Below are 19,763 nucleotides of genomic sequence, written 5' to 3' on the forward strand. Positions count from 1 at the left end.
CCTCTGTACCAAGAGCTGGCTTGGTGCAGGGGGAGCACTGCTATACCCATCTGATGGGTGGCAGAGAACAGTCAACCAAGAGCCCTGGGAGGAATTTTGGAAGTCAGCCATTTGTGGCTCCCACTGCAGCATAGCTTCTCCCCACAACCTGTAAGGAATAACCTAGCCCCAAGGCTTCTCTTCCTAGGGATTCAAGTTTGCTGTTCCCTGTGCTGAAGTGTCTGAGATTCTGAGAGGCTCAAGGGATCTTTCCCCAGCCCCCAGGATTCTCCCTAGTGTGTTACCTGGGCAGTGGAGGTTAGAAGGCACTCAGATACTACAATGATGGAGGTCATTTAAATACATTGGTGCTGATCCTCCTCTCACTTACAGCAGTGCTAATTGGGAGCAACCCCACTAAAGTCAACAGAACTACACTGGTTTAAAAACAGCGTGAGAGGAGAATAAAGTCTATGGATGAGATCAGTTGGATGGATGAGCCCATGAGAATTCTTACCCAGCTCTCGCATGGTAGCTTGCTGTGACAGCAGCTCTTCTTTCAAGATGGAAATTCTCTCCTCCAGCACAACAGCTCCTAAAGCAACCAGAACAAACAACCTCCCAGGTCCTTTACAGCACTTATCTACACATAACAATCACACCATGGCATTTCTCATCAAATGAGTGCATCACTCTATGCTTCACAAATGGAGGAGCCTGGAAAAACAACATTGCTGATCATCTTTATTATTTACTGAACTTCTGGTCTTAAGATGCCTGACTTTCCAGCCAGAGGGATATGGAAAATTTGTGTGTTTAAAAAAACTCTTGAAAAAAATTGTGAAATAGTTTTTCTGGAAACAGATGTGACACATACAGAACACAGGATGGGATGGGGCCAAGATTTTATTGACACTCATTAGGGACAAGCTACATAATGCACCACTTATTACCAATGCCAGAATCCCAATAAACACTTCATATCATCACACCAAGTGTGGGTGTGGGGGGAGGGGGGAGAAGAGAGCGAGAGAGATGTCACCCACTGGCACAGCTGCATCCACAGACTCAGGTCACCTGTGTTCTCACTCTTTAGGTTGGTGAGAATCAGCTAGATGATCAAGCATATTGTGAAGATACCATATTGACCCCTAGGGAGGATTTCTCCCTCCCTTTGAATGGCCCCTTTATGAGCTAGTGAGTTAGATACATTACAGAAAAGCCTGTTGTACTGTTCTGAAAAGCCCCCCGCCCGCCCCATCAGCTTGTATGTAGAGCATTAGCGGCTTGCCAGACGCAGTGAGCAAGCACTGATGACCAGAGGATGGAGAGCAGAAGGGAATAAAAGGACCCAGAAGGTGAGTGAGTAGGAAACAGCCACCCCTCCAGAAGCAGAAGTGAAGTAGGGAGTCTGCAATATCTGCCCTCTCGGCCACCAAAAATACAGAGAAAGAAGAAATTTGTGAACAGAAGAGTTAATTTAAAGGGAATAATCAACTACCAAGGGGTGAAATCCTAATCCCATTGAAGTCAATGGCAAAACTCCCACTGAGTTCCATGGGACTCTGGTTGTGTCTAATGAAAACACCTACTGACTAGGGACAAGCTGGGACTGGCACTGCACCTGTCCGTAGATCTTCCTTGTCCTTCTCCAGTTTGGCTGTGATCTGCAAATTCTCTTTGATCTTTTCCTCCAAGTACTGCTCAGCCGCCTTCCTCTGCCGTTCCTGGGTCTCATTCTCCTTCTGAAGAAGCTTGTCAAAGTCCTCAACCTGCTTCCTCAGTTCATCCTTCTGTTTCTCAGATTCTTCCAGCTCTGCCTTCAAAGGGTTTATCAGCTGCATCAGCCCCCCAAGATGTTTGTTGATACGGGAGAGGTCTTTGCTCTGTTCTGATGCCCAGAAACTTATGTCCATAGCGGTGAGTGGCTTGTTGCCTAGGGTCTCCTCAACCATCTCTTGGAATTTGCCCAGGGATGAGGGGATGTTCTGGCTGTGGCAGATGCTGATGATGGCTTTACCGACCTCCCGGAGGCTGGCCTGGCCACTTGCACATGCATCGCAGGGCACCAGAGATGACTCAATTGTCTGAGAATGGACACTACAGACATTCTTGGTGACACCATATGCAGACCGTGGCTGCGAGGTGTCTGAGAAATCACAGTCTGGCCCATGGATGGTTTGTTGTAGACATGAGAGGGTTGACTGGGCACTGGCTAATGATGCACCTGATTCTGAAATCATGGGTGAGCAGCTTTTCAAATGCTCATTCTCAGCTTTCACGTCTTGCAGGGTAGATTTCAGTGCAGAGATGTCCCTCCTGTTAGATTTCTTCTATTAGAGAGAAAACATAGGAGAATGAAGACATTTGCTATTTTGCTATCACATTTAAACAAATTACACTGGTCTACAATTTTTGAGGAATCATCTGCTCCAGAGATAAAATGTGCTATTTATTATGTATTTTGATGTGCTGATTTCAAATATGACAATTAAAACAACTGATTGGCTACTGTTTCTAAGATATTTAAGTTTTTACATTTTATGTCTATGTATATTGTGTAGATAGTAGAGTTTTAATCATAAATTGTAAACTTAGGTCTTTTCATGTGTTTATGGTTGCTTTACATGATAATATTTCGCCTGTCCTGTTTATGTAACACTTTAAAAATCAGCAAAAGGGTTACATAAATAAAATTTATTATGAAACAAATGGCAAAAAACTATTATGTACATAGTTTAGTCCTAGTCAAACAACAAGGAGTCTGGTGGCACATTAAAGACTAACAGATTTATTTGGGCATAAGCTTTCGTGGGTAAAAACCTCACTTCTTCCTATTCAGTGTCTACTCGGCACTTCTTGGCTTGTCTCTTGTATTCATTAAATGGAGCATCTCTTGTCACTGTCCAGCAATAGTCTGCAAGCATTGATGGGCTCTATTTGCCCTGATAGCGTTTCTCCATTGTTGCAATGTCCTGGTGAAATCGCTCGCCGTGCTCGTCGCTCACTGCTCCGCAGTTCGGTGGAAAAAAATCTAGATGAGAGTGCAAAAAATGTATCTTTAGTGACGTGTTGCAACCAAGGCTTTTGTATGCCTTGAGGAGGTTTTCCACCAACAACCTGTAGTTGTCTGCCTTGTTGTTTCAGAGAAAATTTATTGTCACTAACTGGAAGGCTTTACATGCCGTCTTTTCCTTGCCATGCAGTGCATGGTCAAATGCATCATCTCGAAGAAGTCCACGAAGCTGAGGACCAACAAAGACACCTTCCTTTATCTTAGCTTCACTTAACCCTGGAAATTTTCCACGGAGGTACTTGAAAGCTGCTTGTGTTTTGTCAATGGCCTTGACAAAGTTCTTCAACAGACCCAGCTTGAGGTGTAAGGGTGGTAACAAAATCTTCCTTGATTCAACAAGTGGTGGATGCTGAACACTTTTCCTCCCAGGCTCCAATGACTGTCGGAGTGGCCAATCTTTCTTGATGTAGTGGGAATCTCTTGCACGACTATCCCATTCGCAGATAAAACAGCAGTACTTTGTGTATCCAGTCTGCAGACCAAGCAAGAGAGCAACAACCTTCAAATCGCCACAAAGCTGCCACTGATGTTGGTCATAGTTTATGCACCTCAAAAGCTGATGGAATGTTTGGATAATACACAGTCCACTTTTTCTTCTTTGAGACACCTTTCCCAACTGGAGGCACCATGCAGAAGTAACAATTGCTGGTATGATCTGTTGGCTCTCTCCAAATCATTGGCACTGCAAAAGGCATAGATTTCCTTTTCCTGTTCAACCACTGGCGAAGATTTGTTGCACAAATGTTGCAGCAGATGTGTGGGGCCCACCTCTTGTCCTGATCTCCAATTTTGCAGCCAAAATAAAGGTGATAGGCTTTCTTAACCACAGTGGTTATACTGCGCTTTTGTGATGCAAAAGTCACTTCACCACAAACATAGCAGAAGTTATCTGCACTGTTCACACAAGTACGAGGCATCTCTGCTCACTTTGGCTAAACAGAAATGTGTCCCTTTGCAAAATCAAACACTGACAAATAAGAGAGCATGACACTGTATGATTTCTAGAGCTGATATAGGGCAGTTTGTTCAGCAGAGCGATGTAAGCTTCGTTATGATTGCATCATCCATGACTTCTAGGAATAACATGATGCAATTCATATCATGTATGATGCAATACCAGCTTCAGATTGCATCATTCATTGTTTTGCCTAAAAAGCAAGTACTGTCCAAACCCAGTCAGATTTATTCATAGATCCAGTCAAAGATGTATTTTAGTCATTTCTGGTTTAAATTGAGATCCCTTCCCTTTATAACTCACTTATCCTCTGCCATTCCCAAGTCAAGGGTCGTATAGACTGACCCAATAGCATATCTTGAAAACTAGAGCCAATCAACAATTTTAAGCATCATTTTCGTTCTCAGTGACCCAGAATTAATAAAGTTTGACTACATTTATTTCAGAAGCATTTTGGCTGTAGAGCAGTGTTATTCTCAACTATCTTCACAGAACAGATGCTCTAAAATTGGTCTGGAAAGCCTGTAAAATGGTGCCCATTTTTAAAAATGGAACACAGGAAACGGGAAACAAATAATTCCTCTAACTCAATAGAGACCCCTATGCTTCACTGCTGGTGACAGGACCAAAAGTACAACACCAATAAAGCCTAACTGAACCCTGGCACATCCTCACTGGAGGGAATGTCAGTGGGAGTCTGCGATCAGGTTTGGTAGCTTCACCTTTGCTACATTTTTCTGAGATTGAATAGGTTCAAAGTGGGGCTACAAAGAGACCTGGCCGGATTCCCTTGGGAGGTGGTCTGGCAAATACTGGGACTATTTATCCTGGGAAAGAGAATTATTCCAGGGAACGTGACTGAGGAACAGTGTTAAGGTTGCAAAGGGGACAATGATCAGTGCCCCTTTTTTGCCCCATAATAGGAGAACAAAGGGTCACTTGAAAAATTTCAAACAAAAGGCATTACTTGATCACACTGCATGTAGGCAGCCAGCACACCTCCCTGCTGCAGCAGGCCAGAGAGCTAAATACAGTAGCTGGATTTTAAAAGGGGCTGGCTAATATTTACAGCCATTAATATCATTTTAGCTAGTTCTGAGGATTAGATGAGGTTCATCAAAGGCCATGCTTCAAAGTGTAATCTGATCACTGAAGGTTCAACCACAATCTGGTTTAGTATAGCAAATGTATAGATATGACATAGGTCCCAGCATCGCTAGGGCACATCCTACCTCAGTCACTAGCTGCTGATGGAGCACTCCCAGTTTCAGTGTGCTGTTCCAGTACTTCCTCACAGCCAGCCCAATGGACATGCAGGCTCCCACTGCCTGGGAGGGGGGCACAGCTTGTTTGCTGATGAGATTCTCCATGTAGCCTGTGAAGCTCTGAAGCAGCAAAAGCAGCCTTTTTTGACAGAAACAAACCACGGCTTAGAGCTGCATGAAATTTCTCTCTGGGAGCGGGCTTTCTACTGTAGGTCACTACTACCCTGCAAGTTGAGGAACGATATAAGGAGGTGGCCCAGGGTTAGCATTTGGCACACAAAATACCCCAGAGGGAAACCCCAGCTTCCTAGGCTGTTTAGGGGTGGAAACAAGGCAGAGGGACCCTCTGTACCCCAGGGGGCTGGACAGTCATGGGTCACCACTTGTGCAACTCTCCAGTTTTGGGTCACTCTATGGAGCAACATTCCTCCATGTTCAGGGCCTGACTGTCCTCTCGCAGAGGGCATGGCTTTGAACCTGTGCCACTGGATGTAGATGGGGTACGTGGAGGTAGGTCCCCCTTTGGCCCAGTGATTAGGCCTTCCAGCTGGTGGGTGAATTCAAGGAGATCCCAAATGAGCCTTGTCATAAACTTACAGCTAAGGCAGGGCTAGGCAACCTTTCAGAAGTGGTGTGCCAAGTCTTCATTTATTCACTTTAATTTAAGGTTTCGCGTGCCGGTAATACATGTTAACGTTTTTTAGAAGGTCTCTCTCTATAAGTCTATATTATATAACTAAACTATTGTTGTATGTAAAGTAAACAAGGTTTTCAAAATGTTTAAGAAGCTTCCTTTAAAATTAAATTAAAATGCTGATCTTACGCCGCCAGCCTGCTCAGCCCGCTTCCAGCCTGGGGTTCTGTTCACCTAGGCCTGCAGAGGGCTGAGCAGGGCGACTCGAGGTCAGGGCAGAGGGCTGGGGTGTGTGTGGAGGTGCAGGGCAGAAGGCTGGGTGTTGGGGGGAGGTCAGGGCAGAGGGCTGGAAGGGGTGTGGGGGGGCAGGGCAGAAGGCTGGGGTGCTTGGCTCCCCGTGGGGGTGCTCCCAGCCCCCTGCCCTGAGCGGCTCATGGCAGGGATATGCCCTGTTCCACCCCCTTCCCCAAGGCCCGTCCCTACCTCTCTCTGCCTCCTCTATGGAGCAGGGAGCACGCTGCCACTCGACTCTGCTCGGCTCCGCTCCCCCTCACAAGGGCCATCGCCGGCAGGGAGAGGGGCCGGAATGCACCATGTTGTGGGAAGAAATGGGGGGGAGGGAGCTTGGCTGCCACAGGACCAAGCTTCTGTATCCTGCCCCCGCAGGGGAGAGCGGTGGGCTGAGTGGGGCGGGGGGGCAAGGACACCCCCCCCCCGCTCTCCCCTGCAGGGGCAGGAGGCAGAAGCTTGGTCCTACGGCAGCCAAGCTTCCCTCCTCCCCCTTCTTCCCCCAGCGTGGCGCTTTCCAGCCCCTCCACCCCTCCTCCTCCTCCTCTCACCGGGCAGGCAGCGTGCCACTCAGAATCGGCTTGCGTGCCATGTTTGGCACACGTGCCGTAGGTTGCCAACCCCTGAGCTAAGGGTAGCATAAAATCCCTCCTTACCCTGTAAAGGGTTAAGAAGCTCAAATAACCTGGTTGGCGCCTGACCAAAAGGACCAATAAGGGGAGAAGATACTTTCAAATCTGTGGGGGAAGGTTTTTGTTTTGTGTTCCTTTGTGTTCTCTCCGGGTCAGCGAGGAACCAGGGCAGGGAAAGAACATCTCCCTAAGCCATATCTGAACTAAGCATCTTTTATTACAGAAATAGTAAGTAATAGCAAGGAAATGTGTTAGATTATCTTTTGTTTTAGCTTGTGAATTTTCCCTGTGCTAAGAGGGAGGTTTATCTCTGTTTTTGTAACTTTAAAGTTTTGTCTAGAGGGGAGATTCACAAAGGTAAAGCCCCAAAGCTCCCACACAGGCCAACCCCTCGGGCCCAGCCTTGAGAAGCTGCACTGAGAGTTACTTTTTTAAAATTAAGCACCATTTTACTTCAAGCCGATGGAAAAACCACCTTCACTTCCCAAATGCCTAGTGATTAAGCCATGATTAAAAATATAAAACTGACATCTGTATTGATGACTATATATGCCAAAAGTCAATGCAGGCTAGTGGATGAGGTACTCAAGAAATGTGGTTCTAATTCCCGCTCTGCCATTCACTAACTGGGTGGCCTTGAGCAACTGAGTTCACTTGTGCCTCAGTTTCTCAATTGGCAAAGCGGGGATAACAACACTCATCTACAATAAGTGAGGATTAATTAGTTCATGGCTGTAAAACATTTTGAACAAATTAAGTGTTCTAGAAATACAAAGCAACTGTCAAATCTCTACTCACAAACCCTCTGTACATTGCATACAAAATATATGATAAAAGAACATTGTCAAGGTTGCAAAGTCAAGCACCCAAAAGTTAGGAAATGCCAAAATGAAGGTTGTCTGCATATTCTTAATTTGGCCCCCTTATGCCAATGCACAGTCCTTAATTACATGATCTCCTGCCATTTTTTCCATAGAACCTCTGCCTCATTCAGTGTACATGATGGACAGTGCTCACTGGGTGAGCTGTTACTCAATATTTTGTTTTATCCTTGTTGTTCAACGTGTGGCCCAGGCCTTGTTCACTGCACATCATTCAAACCCTGCTCTGAAGACTGAATTATTAATTTCCTCATAGACTTTTCTATGACGCTCAGCACGACAGTAGCTGCTGTGCAAACATTCACTTTTCTTCAAAAGACTCCTGCAGAGCTGAGACACAGGGCAAAAGTATCCACTAATTTTAAGTGCCCAACTTGAGACACCTACGACCTGATTTTTCAAAATACTTACCATTATATAGCACTTTAGATGTTCAAAGCACAGCTCCCATTGACGTCAGTTGCAATTGGGAGTGCTCAGCACTAATGCAAATCAAGCCCCAGGCTCTCATGTTGAGCACCCCGAAAATGAGGAGCACACTTAGGGACCACCTGTGAAAACTTTGGTTTAAGTGACTTGTCCAACACTGCATAGGAACTCTGTGGGAGAGGGAGGGATAGAATCCAATTCTCCAGGGTAGCATTCAACTCGCTGAACCACGAAGCCCTCCTTTCTCTTCCCACAATCCTCTGCCTCACTCACTAAACACCTTACAACTTCTTCCACAAATGAGACAACAGGCTCCTTCATTATACAGTCCTGATTCATCCCCAGAGCAGGTCCATTCTGTCCACTGAATGAGGCATGCACAGTCCAGTCACACTTGGGAACTGTGAGGGGATGGAGCATGCTCAGTCACTCTGTAGATATCACCCGTGCACAGTCTGGTCAGCACCAAAACCAGTGATGAGCTGGAGCATACTCAGTGAGAATGGAATCTTCAGAGATTTTAGTTAAACTCTAAAAAGTCTCCACTGAGCATGTGCAAAGTGAGATTTTTCAAGGACTTATAACAGCCAAATTTGGGCAGATTTTCATATAAAGAGCAAAAGGCACCTCCCTGACACAGGCCAAATTTCAAGTCCCTACTCCAAAGTATGGGGATGTCAGAATTTCTCAAAGGTCAACAATTGTTTTTGCCAAAACAACACATTTTTCCCTATTCTTGGAAACGTCATGCATCTGACGAAGTGGGTATTCACCCACGAAAGCTTATGCTCCAATACATCTGTTAGTCTATAAGGTGCCACAGGACTCTTTGAAACTAAAAACTGGCTCTTAAAATGGGAAATGTCAGGCAACCTTAAAATATGTTGCTACCAACCCCCTCCTCCCCCCCAAGAAGAGAATTTCAGGGAAATGCTGCTAGATAGCTAAAAGCCGTTCAAGTTCTTTGAATTTACTTCACCTGCAGATCTATGCTCATGGTGCCAGGGGCAGATATCCTATCAGTAGGAATCTGCAGAGACATTTCTCAAAGAAGAAATACAGCTGCTCAGCCATCGATAAGTGGCTGCATACAGAAACATCTTCCGTGTTTTCCAGATGCATGTGATTCTAAAGACCTGAACACAGATATGTTGTCTGTATGCATGTAGTGTTTTCCCAACAGGCATTTCTGAAAGGAATTGGGGATGTCCATTGATCAACCTTTTAACAGATCTGAGATGTATTCATCCTCTCACCTGTCAATCACCAGTTCGAGGAGCATTACATGGGAATGCTGGGTAAATTCAGGGTCATTCTCCACATAGTCATAATGCTCCAGCAAAGCCACCAGATCCAGATCACAGGACACTTTATTGGGAAACTTCCAGGAGGGATAACGCACTGCCCCAGCCCGGGAAAAGACATCAATGATGGCTCCTTGTAGATCGGTGATGTCCTTCCTCAAGCTCTCCATACAGTTTGGATTGCCCAGCAGGTATGCCATTCTGTCAGCTGACTTTAGGCCACAAATAGGAAAAGGCCCCTCATTGGCAGGATGGATAGATCTGCAGCAGACAACAACACTGAACATCAAATTAACTAGCAGATCCCCTAGGGAAAGAAAATCAAGGCAGGTCAGACTCATTACTGTACATCTCAGCTCTTCATGACTATGGGATAAAGTGCTGTCACTTCTGCTAGGGCTTAAAAGTTATGGCCCCGTGTACAGCATTGTAACAAGTCCTAAGACTTCACAGCTGTATTATACTGCATGCTGTGCCACTGGAACTTCACAACAACGGGAATAAAACTCATTTCCTGTTGTTCCAAATCACAGAATCCCCTTTAGTTGTGTTAGTTGTATAGAGCCTATGATACTGGTCCCATAGAGTTTAAGGACAGAAGGGACCATTAAACCTAGTCTGACAGTGCCTTTTCCACTTTGCCTGCCTCTAGCCATTTCCAACCAAGGATCTCAAGGTGCTCTAAAAACATGACAGACTCAAGCCCAGCCCCCCGGGAGATACCAGAGGACGGTATTATTACAAGGGGAGCTGAGATTCCGAGCCAGTCACACAGCCAGAGAGAAAAAGAGATGGAACCCGCAGTCGTAGCTCGGAAGGCCTCGCTCACTACGTCCCTCTCGCTAGAGGTGCTGTGCAGCTCGTGTAACGCTCACAAGACACGCCGAGATCCTTAGCTACACGACGCTGGACAAGGACAAACACCCGACGCCCCAAGCCTGGCAGAGGGCTTGGATGGGGACCCCATGGATACGGGGCCCCGGGACGGTCGGGGACGGGGTACCCACCTGCCGAGCGGCCGCCGTCCCCCGGCTCGGAGCGAACCCGCAGCCTCGGTGCCTCCGTTACCGCCTGCCCTGCGCTACCCGTTACCATGGCAATCGCACAGGCCCTGGCCCTCCTCTTTGCGAAGTGAACCATCTGCCCAATAGAATGTTAGGAGCGCTTCCTGCTCCTTCCCCCACAATCAAACGTCACGAGAGTACCTCCCAGTTCCCTCAATGGAACATTCCGAGTTTGCCGCCCTCGCTCCCTATGAAATACACTGACTTGCTGGGAACAATCCCAGTGACACGAGCCCGATGAGTTGTGCGCGCATGCTTTACGACTGTACCAACCGCGGCTGGTATCCCTGGACTGCGGGCACCCTCTCTCCGTCCCCAGAGTAGAACATTCCAACTGGGCTACGCGCGCAGCCGCCACAACCCGCTTCCTCGCCTGTGTTTTTGACGTAGGCGAGCCCGACCGTGCTGCGCGCGCAGCCCGGGGGGGGGGGAAGAGAGTCGCTGCCATTTTGTGCGCGGCGGTGTCGGTCACTGTGTGCTGTTCGGTTCTTGCCGCCCCGGGACAAGCAGAGACTCCAGCGGGCCGCTGAGGAGGCACCATGCCGGCCGGTCCGGTCCAGGTGCTGCCGCCCGCGCAGCCAGCACCCCAAGAAGGCAAACAGGTACTGGGCTGTCCGGAGGCGGGTATGGCGGGCCGGGGCCCGGCGAGGAGGGAAGCCCCGCGCACCACAGCCGGCCCGGGTCACCATTGCGGAGCCGGGCTCCCCCGAGTCCCGAGCAGGCAGCTCCCAACATGCAAAGCGGCGCGGTGCATGCTGGGAGACGTAGTTTCCTTGGGCACCAGAGGTCTGTGATCCGAGTAGGCTGTCAAGCTACGCGGGGCCTGGCCCCTCTCCCTCCGCCAGGGAAACCCCCACGCGGGGCTGCGGTCCGTGCCAACTCACAGACTTTAAGGTCAGAAGGAGTTTGATCTCCTGCACATTGCAGGCCACAGCACCTTGCCCACTCGCTCCTGTAATAGACCTCTGGCTGAGTTATTGAAGGCCTCAAATTATGGTTTAAAGATGTCAAGTTACAGAGAATTCACTGTTTACACTAGTTTAAATCTGCAAGAGGTCTGTGCCCCATGCTGTGGAGGGAGGTGAGAAAACCCTCAGGATCACTGCCAATCTGACCTGGGAGGAAATTCCTTCACAACCCGAAATATGGCAATCAGACCAGCGGTGCCCAGGCTTTTGATGGTTGTTCCCACCCCCTGCAGAGATGGTGTAACGGGCCCACAGCTGGGGGTGGATCTTGGGCCAAAGCCATACCCAGGGACCAAGGCAGGAGCAGCGCCACAGCTGGGCTGCGGTGGGGGCCGGGTGCAACTCTGCTCCCAGCTTCAGCCCAGGCTAGGGGCGGGGCTGCGGGCGGGAAGGGGCTGGGTGGCAGTCCCTTCCTTTCCCCCATGGGGGCTGGGCTTGCCCTGCCACACACACTCCTCCAATGTTCCCCTGTGCCCGCCCCCCAGGGGAAGCACCCCACTCATTTGGGACCTCTGAGAGACCCTGAGCATGTGGACAAGACCCACCAGCCAGACACCTGGGAAAGAATTCTCTGTAGTAGTCAGAGCCCTCCCCATCTAGTGTCCCATTTCCAGCTATTGGAGATATTTACTGTTACCAGTTGCATTTTGGCTATATGCCATTATAGGCAGTCTCAGCATACCATCAACTCAATAAATTTATTAGGTCAGAGATGAAGCCAATTAAGTTTTTTGTTCCAGTGCTCTGCTAGGGGGCGCTGTGCTGAGGTGTGCTGCAGGGAGTGTTGCAAGACTCTGGGGAGTGCGGGGGGTGTGTGTGCTAATTTCTCTCTCAACAAAGAAACCTAGGGGGTGCTGTGCTCCTGGGGCAGGGCATGAATAAAACTCAGGCACTGCCTCACTTGTGGGTATTAAAAGCTCCCGGGCTCCCTTTGCTTGAGTCCTGTGTCCTGGATTACTGCCTTTTCTGTCTCGATGTCCCAGCTCCCCGAGTTCTTTGTGGCGTTTTAGTGCACATAATCTTCCTTATTTCTTGTCTTAAACTTTTGTCTAGCTTTGCTGTGCTCTGTTAAAAAGCTACTGTCTTCTTCTAGAGAGGCATTGTGGCCTCGAGTCTATAGCACTGGGTCAGGAGACTTGGATTCTATTTCTGGCTTGCTGGGTGACCTTGAGCAAGTCACTTCCCCGCCCTATGCCTCAGTTTCTCTATTTGTAAAAGGGGGGTAATGAAACCTCCTTTGTAAAGTGCTTTGAGATCCACTCATGAAAACCATTATATGAGGTAGCTATTATTATTACTACCTTCGAACTGGTTGCATTTCAGCATTGTGTGAAGTGAGTTATCTCAAGGTTTCTCTCAGTGCTTGGCAAACTAAATAGGGAATTGCTTCACCCACCACTAAAATGCAACCCCTGAAGGCGGAAGCTGTCGAACAGCTCACTGCAACCCTACTTGATGCTAGTTCAGGACAGAATGTGAAGAAGAATCGTTTATCCACTGGAAATTGAAGGAGGAACGGGGAACAGAATTAGTATCCAAATTGGAATTTGACAGGAAATCAGGATTTATGAAAAGCTTATAATTGCTTGGGATGTTGGCTCTGTACTGGAGGAAGAGGGAGAATATCACCTACAGAATCTCCTATCCAAGTACTGATCTGTCCTCTCTTTGCTTAGCTTGTGGCAACTAGATATGGCTGCACACAGTGTAGAATGATTTGATATTCGGAAGAGAGGATCTGCAAACATCGCAGTGCCTTATGGTTGACTGAAGGGAGAGAGAAATTCGTTCTGGTGCTTACAGTTCTGGAAAAAAAAAATCTTTTTGGCTCAAATTACTTAAGCTTAATTCTCATTGTAAAGGTTTTATTTTTCTAGGTTGGTAAAATTCTGTTTGGTGCTTTCTGCTCCTGCACAGTTGACAGTGTGGACTAAGGAGTTTCACTTTGGTCAATTTTGGAAAACATTGATTGTTTGCTCTTAAGAATGTTTTTCCCTGCCTGCCCATTTGCACTCCCTCTACAGACAACTGGTCCCCACGTTCTTAAATTCATCTTGTGCCTAAGCTCCCAACAGACACCTGCAACTCCTTATGAGGCAGTCAATCAGCTAGGCAAGCAAAAAATGCTGCATTTGTGTATGAGCCAGAATTCTTTCAGTGAAAGGCTCATGGTGATGCAGTTGCGATGGCCTCTCTTGCTTTTCTTTTAATCCAAATGAAGAAGTCCAAGGCTTGGAATCCTCTCTCCTTCAAGGCAGAAGGGTCTGTTACATCCTGTTACAGCAAGGCTCAATACCTTAGCACTAAGGCCTGGTCTACACTACGGGTTTAGGTCGACTTTAGCAGCGTTAAATCGAATTAAGCCTGGACACGTCCACACGACGAAGCCCTTTCTTTCGACTTAAAGGGTCCTTTAAACTGGTTTCTTTACACCACCTTCGACGAGGGGATTAGCGATAAAACCGGCCTTTGCGGGTCGGAATTGGGGTAGTGTGGACGGAATTCGACGTTATTGGCCTCCGGGAGCTATCCCACAGTGCTTCATTGTGACCGCTCTGGACAGCACTCTCAACTCAGATGCACTGACCAGGTAGACAGGAAAAGACCCGCGAACGTTTGAATTTCATTTCCTGTTTGCTCAGCGTGGAGAGCACAGGTGACCACGCAGAGCTCATCAGCACAGGTAACCGTGATGGAGTCCCAGGATCGCAAAAGAGCTCCAGCATGGACCGAACGGGAGGTACGGGATCTGCTCACCATATGGGGAGATGAATCAGTGCTAGCTGAACTCCGTAGCAGTAAAAGAAATGGCAAAGTATTAGAAAAGGTCTCCAAGGCCATGAAGGACCGAGGCCATAACAGGGACACACAGCAGTGCCGTGTGAAAATTAAGGAGCTACGGCAAGCTTACCACAAAGCCAGAGAAGCAAACGGAAGGTCCGGGGCAAAGCCGCAAACTTGCCGCTTCTACGTGGAGCTGCATGCCATTCTAGGGGGTGCAGCCACCACTACCCCAACCGAGTGCTATGACTCCGTCAATGGAGAAACACACAGGGAAGACGGTTCGGGGAACGAGGAAGATGAGGATGGAGGTACTGTAGGTAGCTCACAGCAGCAAGGAAGCGGAGAAACCGGTTTCCCCAACAGCCAGGATATGTTTGTGACCCTGGACCTGGAACCAGTAACCCCCGAACTCACCCAAGACCCTCAGGACACACAGGAGACCTCTGGTGAGTGTACCTTTGTAAATATTTGTAAACATTACACATGGTTTAAAAGCAAGCGTGTTTAATGATTAATTTGCCCTGGCAATCGCGGCCAGTACATCTACTGGAAAAGTCTGTTAACGTGTATGGGGATGGAGCGGAAATCCTCCAGGGACATCTCCAGAAAGCTCTCCTTCATGTACTCCAGGCCAGTAGCACGTAGTCTGGAATCATTGCATAACAAAGCATGGCAGCGTATGGTCCCGGTGTTTGCTGGCATGCAGACAATAGCCATTCCTTATCTCTCTTTGTTATCCTCAGGAGAGTGATATCATTCACGGTCACCTGGTTGAAATGGGGTGATTTTATTAAGGGGACATTCAGAGGCGCCCGTTCCTGCTCTTCTGAACAGAAATGTTCCCCGCTGTTAACCACGCGGTGGGGGGAGGGGTGAAGTGATCATCCCACAGAATCGTGTGTGGGGGGGGGGGGGGTGGTTTACTTGGGTTTGTGCCGCATGTTAACCGGGAAACCGCAGCCCCTCCTTTTACATTGAAAACCCATTTTAAATGGACAACCCAATTCATCCTTGATATGGGAAATGCGCTGCTGTTTGAAACCTTTCCCGCATGTTAAGGTTAAAAAAGCCAAAACACTGTGGCCTACCATGGCTGCCTGCAAGCCAAAATATGTTGCCTGGGGTACTGCGTGAGTGATCTCTCATACCAAACCGGCAGGCAGAGGAAAAATGCGACCTTGTAATGAAAGAGTGTACCCATTGTTCTCTAAAATGTGTCTTTTTTAACCACCTCTCCCTTCTCCTCCACCAGCTGCAAATGTTTCTCCTTCGCAGAGGCTAGTGAACATTAGAAAGAGAAAACGTAGGACGCGGGACGATATGTTCACGGAGCTGCAGATGTCCTCCCACGCTGATAGAGCACAGCAGAATGCGTGGAGGCAGTCAATGTCGGACATGAGAAAAGCACAATATGAACGAGAGGAGAGGTGGCGGGCTGAATGGCGGGATGAAAAGAGCAAGTGGCGGGCTGAAGACGATAGGTGGCGTCAGCTTGCAGACAGACGGCAAGAGTCAATGCTCCGTCTGCTGGAGCATCAAACTGATATGCTCGAGCGTATGGTTGAGCTGCAGGAAAGGCAGCAGGAGCAGAGACCGCCGCTACAGCCCCTGTTTAACCAACAGCCCTCCTCCCCAAGTTCCATAGCCTCCTCACCCAGACGCCCAAGAACACGGTGGGGGGGCCTCCGTCCACCCAGTCACTCCACCCCAGATGATCGCCCAAGCATTAGAAGGCTGGCCTTCAATAAGACTTAAAGTTTTAAAATGCAGTGTGTCCTTTTCCATCCCTCCTCCCCCACCCATCCCAGGCTACCTTGGCAATTATCCCCCTACTTCTGTGAGGAACTAATAAAGAATGTATGAATGTGAAAAAACAATGACTTTATTGCCTCTGCAAGCGGTGCTCGAATTGGGGAGGGTGGGGTGGGGTGGTTGGTTTACAGGGAAGTAGAGTGAACCGGGTTGGGGGGGGGGGGGTTGGAGGGTTCATCAAGGAGAAACAAACAGAAGTTTCACACGGTAGCCTGGCCAGTCACAAAACTCGTTTTCAAAGCTTCTCTGATGCGCACCGCGCCCTGCTGTGCTCCTCTAACCGCCCTGGTGTCTGGCTGCGCGTAATCAGCGGCCAGGCGAGTTGCCTCAACCTCCCACCCCGCCATAAAGGTCTCCCCCTTACTCTCACAGATATTGTGGAGCGCACCGCAAGCAGCAATAACAATGGGGATATTCTTTTCGCTGAGGTCTGAGCGAGTCAGTAAGCTGCGCCAGCGCGCTTTTAAACGTCCAAATGCACATTCCACCACCATTCGGCCCTTGCTCAGCCTGTAGTTGAACAGGTCCTGACTCCTGTCCAGGCTGCCTGTGTACGGCTTCATGAGCCATGGCATTAAGGGGTAGGCTGGGTCCCCAAGGATCACGATAGGCATTTCAACATCCCCAACGGTTACTTTCTGGTCCGGGAAGAAAGTCCCTTCCTCCAGCTTTCGAAACAGAGCAGAGTTCCTGAAGACGCGAGCATCATGTACCTTTCCCGGCCATCCCACGTTGATGTTGGTGAAACGTCCCTTGTGATCCACCAGGGCTTGCAGCAGCATTGAAAAGTACCCCTTGCGGTTTACGTAGTCGGTGGCTTGGTGCTCCGGTGACAAGATAGGGATATGGGTTCCGTCTATGGCCCCGCCACAGTTTGGGAATCCCATTTTAGCAAAACCATCCACTATTGCCTGCACGTTGCCCAGAGTCACTACCCTTGATATCACCAGGTCTTTCATTGCCCTGGCAAATTGGATCACAGCAGCCCCCACCGTAGATTTGCCCACTCCAAATTGATTCCCGACTGACCGGTAGCTGTCTGGCGTTGCAAGCTTCCACAGGGCTATCGCCACTCGCTTCTCAACTGTGAGGGCTGCTCTCATCTTGGTATCCTGGCGTTTCAGGGCAGGGGAAAGCAAGTCACAAAGTTCCATGAAAGTGGCCTTACGCATGCGAAAGTTTCGCAGCCACTGGGAATCGTCCCACACCTGCAGCATGATGCGGTCCCACCAGTCTGTGCTTGTTTCCCGGGCCCAGAATCGGCGTTCCACGGCATGAACCTGCCCCAGTGACACCATGATTTCCACATTGCTGGGGCCTGTGCCTTGTGAGAGGTCTATGTCCATGTCAATTTCCTCATCACTCTCTTCGCCGCGCTGCAATCGCCTCCTCGGCTGGTCCGGGTTTCGCCTTGGCATGTCCTGGCTCTGCATATACTCCAGGACAATGCGCGTGGTGTTCATAGTGCTCATAATTGCCGCGGTGATCTGAGCGGGCTCCATGATCCCAGTGCTAGCTATGGCGCCTGGTCAGAAAAAAGGCGCGAAAGTAGTATCTGATGGACCAGGAGAAGGAGGGAGGGCGGGAGGGAGGGAGGGCCGAGTGACGACATGGCGTACAGGAACAGGGAATTAAAATCAAGAAAGGTGGCTGTGCATCAGGGAGAAACACAAACAACTGTCACACAGAATGGTCCCCCCAAAGATTAAACTGAAAACCCTGGGCTTAGCAGGCCGTTGATTTCACGGAGGAAGGGGAAGCAAATGAATACAGAACCAATCTATTTTTTACATCTTAAGCTGGCAGCCGACGGTGCAGCATGAGTGATAGCCTCTGCAGTACGATGACGACGGATACCAGTCGTAATATACCATCGTCTACCAAAAGGCAAGGGGCTGCTGCTATGTAGCAATGCAGCCCCACGTCTGCCAGCCCCACGTCTGCCAGCACCCAGATCGCCCTCGGCCTCTTCTGGGTGCTTAGCAGACAATACTGGGCAATTGGCAGAAAATAGTATACTACGACTGATAGCCATCATCATCGAGACAGTAGCATGTCTGCCCAGGTGCCCATGATTGACAGCCACTGCAGTATGACGACGACGGATACCAGTCATAATATACCATCTCCTACCAAAGGGCAAGGGGCTGGTGCAATGCAGCCCTACGGCTATTACTCATGCTACACCGTCTACCGCCAAAAGGCAGTTAGCTGCTGCTGCTGTGTAGCAATGCAGTCCCACGTCTGCCGGCACTCAGAGGACATATGGTGATGGTGAGCTCAGCTGAGCTGAGCGGGCTCCATGCATGCCGTGGTATGTTGTCTGCACAGGTAACCCAGGTAAAAAGGCGCGAATCTATTGTCTGCCGTTGCTGTGACGGAGGGGGAGGGGCCTGACGACATGTACCCAGAACCTCCCGCGACACTGTTTTGCATCATCCGGGCATTGGGATCTCAACCCAGAATTCCAATGGGCGGCGGAGACTGCGGGAACTGTGGGATAGCTGTGGGATAGCTACCCATAGTGCAATGCTCCGGAAGCCGACGCTAGCCTCGTACTGTGGACGAGGTCCGCCGACTAGAGCACTTAAAGCATTTTATGTGGGGACACACACAATCGGCTGTATACAACCGATTTCTATAAAACCGGCTTCTATAAATTCGAACTAATTTTGTAGGGTAGACATACCCTAAGATTACTCACAAAGACCCTAAAAGTAGCAGCAAAAGCAAAATCCAAGTAATTCCCTACAATGCATCCAGTTGAGATGCAGTGGCCCAGGTCATTTGGTTCCTTTTCTAACCTGGAATTTGTGACAAACATGGAAGAAAGTTCTCGAGCTCCTTCTTGATATATTTGTCACCTGGAAGCTGTCATTAGCATAGCAGAAAGGAAGGTTGCCCAGTCAAGAACACACAAAGATGACTTTCAAGGCCACAGGTCTTCAAGACTGGGGGATGCCAGAAGTAGATTCTTTTGATACTCAAATAAATTAGAAAGTTACCAAATTGTTTAGCAGGTTCAAGAAGCCATGGGCGCATGCAGTGGATGCTGCCTGTATGAGATGGGCAGGGAGCTTGAAATATGGATTTCTGCCCTTTCCCTCATCTCAGGGATCCTTCAGAAGATTAAAAAGAAAAGATGGAATACTTGTTAAACTCACCACTCCAATGTGACTTTGCGAGACTTTATGTTCCAACTTCCTGCTCCTAACCAGGAGCTTAAAATCATCTGTCTAGTTGCCCCCATTCCTTCTGCCTCAGAATTCTTTCTCTCCCTCCACCTTTCCTTAGCATTTTGGAGACTAAGTGGCACATCCGTTGTGATACAGGGTTACCAGGTTTTGTCCCTGGGATGACTAGTGTCTAGTAGACATCCAGTTTTCTTCACACCCTTTATAGGCTGTGGGCAGCTCTCTCAGTGCTGTTCGGACACATACATTTCTCTGAACATGGGGCTCATTTGCTTGAAAGACCTGTAAGATTGAGTTAGAGTTGCATTTTGGGTTGTTGGCTTGAGCATTCTACGGTCAAATTCTTGTTCTCAGGGCAACAGGAAGGAAAGAGAAGGGTTTATATGAGAGTCTTATTCCTGTATCATATGTTCTATTTAGGCTCTATCCATCTGAAACCATTTTCACCCTGCAGTCCCTCTGTAGTCTAGAGTACTCATATTTTTAAGTCTCCTTGTT

General features: G+C 48.6%; 3 protein-coding genes across 9 annotated transcripts in view; 2 read left to right on the forward strand and 1 right to left on the reverse strand.

The window, feature by feature from the left end:
• Positions 1-11,019, reverse strand: part of CCDC157 (coiled-coil domain containing 157) — a 27,045-nt gene extending 16,026 nt beyond the window's left edge. For 2 of the 7 annotated variants that reach the window (XM_065568403.1, XM_065568404.1), the window contains exons 1-5: positions 10,451-10,583; positions 9,396-9,750; positions 5,243-5,414; positions 1,604-2,312; positions 497-574 (exon numbers count right to left, since the gene is read on the reverse strand). In XM_065568403.1, the coding sequence (XP_065424475.1) occupies positions 497-574; positions 1,604-2,312; positions 5,243-5,414; positions 9,396-9,750; positions 10,451-10,583 (1,447 nt within the window). Of the gene's footprint in view, positions 1-496; positions 575-1,603; positions 2,313-5,242; positions 5,415-9,395; positions 9,751-10,450; positions 10,593-10,880 lie in introns of those variants that run through there. The other 5 variants (XM_065568407.1, XM_065568409.1, XM_065568405.1 and 2 more) reach the window with 3 other exon arrangements.
• Positions 10,967-19,763, forward strand: part of SF3A1 (splicing factor 3a subunit 1) — a 23,706-nt gene continuing 14,909 nt past the window's right edge. Inside the window, exon 1 of the mRNA XM_005278800.5 lies at positions 10,967-11,109. Coding sequence (XP_005278857.1) covers positions 11,047-11,109 — 63 coding nt within the window. The 5' untranslated portion in view covers positions 10,967-11,046. The remainder of the gene's footprint in view (positions 11,110-19,763) is intronic.
• LOC135975821 (uncharacterized) lies at positions 11,109-16,133 on the forward strand. The gene is made up of 2 exons (XM_065568412.1): positions 11,109-14,705; positions 15,512-16,133. Exons 1-2 carry the CDS (start codon positions 14,168-14,170, stop codon positions 16,012-16,014), a joined length of 1,041 nt encoding a protein of 346 aa, XP_065424484.1. The 5' UTR covers positions 11,109-14,167; the 3' UTR covers positions 16,015-16,133.

This window comes from Chrysemys picta, chromosome 15 (assembly GCF_011386835.1).
Source record: "Chrysemys picta bellii isolate R12L10 chromosome 15, ASM1138683v2, whole genome shotgun sequence".
Classification (NCBI taxonomy): Eukaryota; Metazoa; Chordata; order Testudines; family Emydidae; genus Chrysemys; species Chrysemys picta.

Bases quoted from the DNA above. Each gene is read 5' to 3' on its own strand.
- LOC135975821 (XM_065568412.1), top strand. From the start codon at position 14,168: ATGGAGTCCCAGGATCGCAAAAGAGCTCCAGCATGGACCGAACGGGAG. The intron at 14,706-15,511 runs GTGAGTGTACCT...CTCCTCCACCAG, and splicing joins GGACACACAGGAGACCTCTG to CTGCAAATGTTTCTCCTTCG.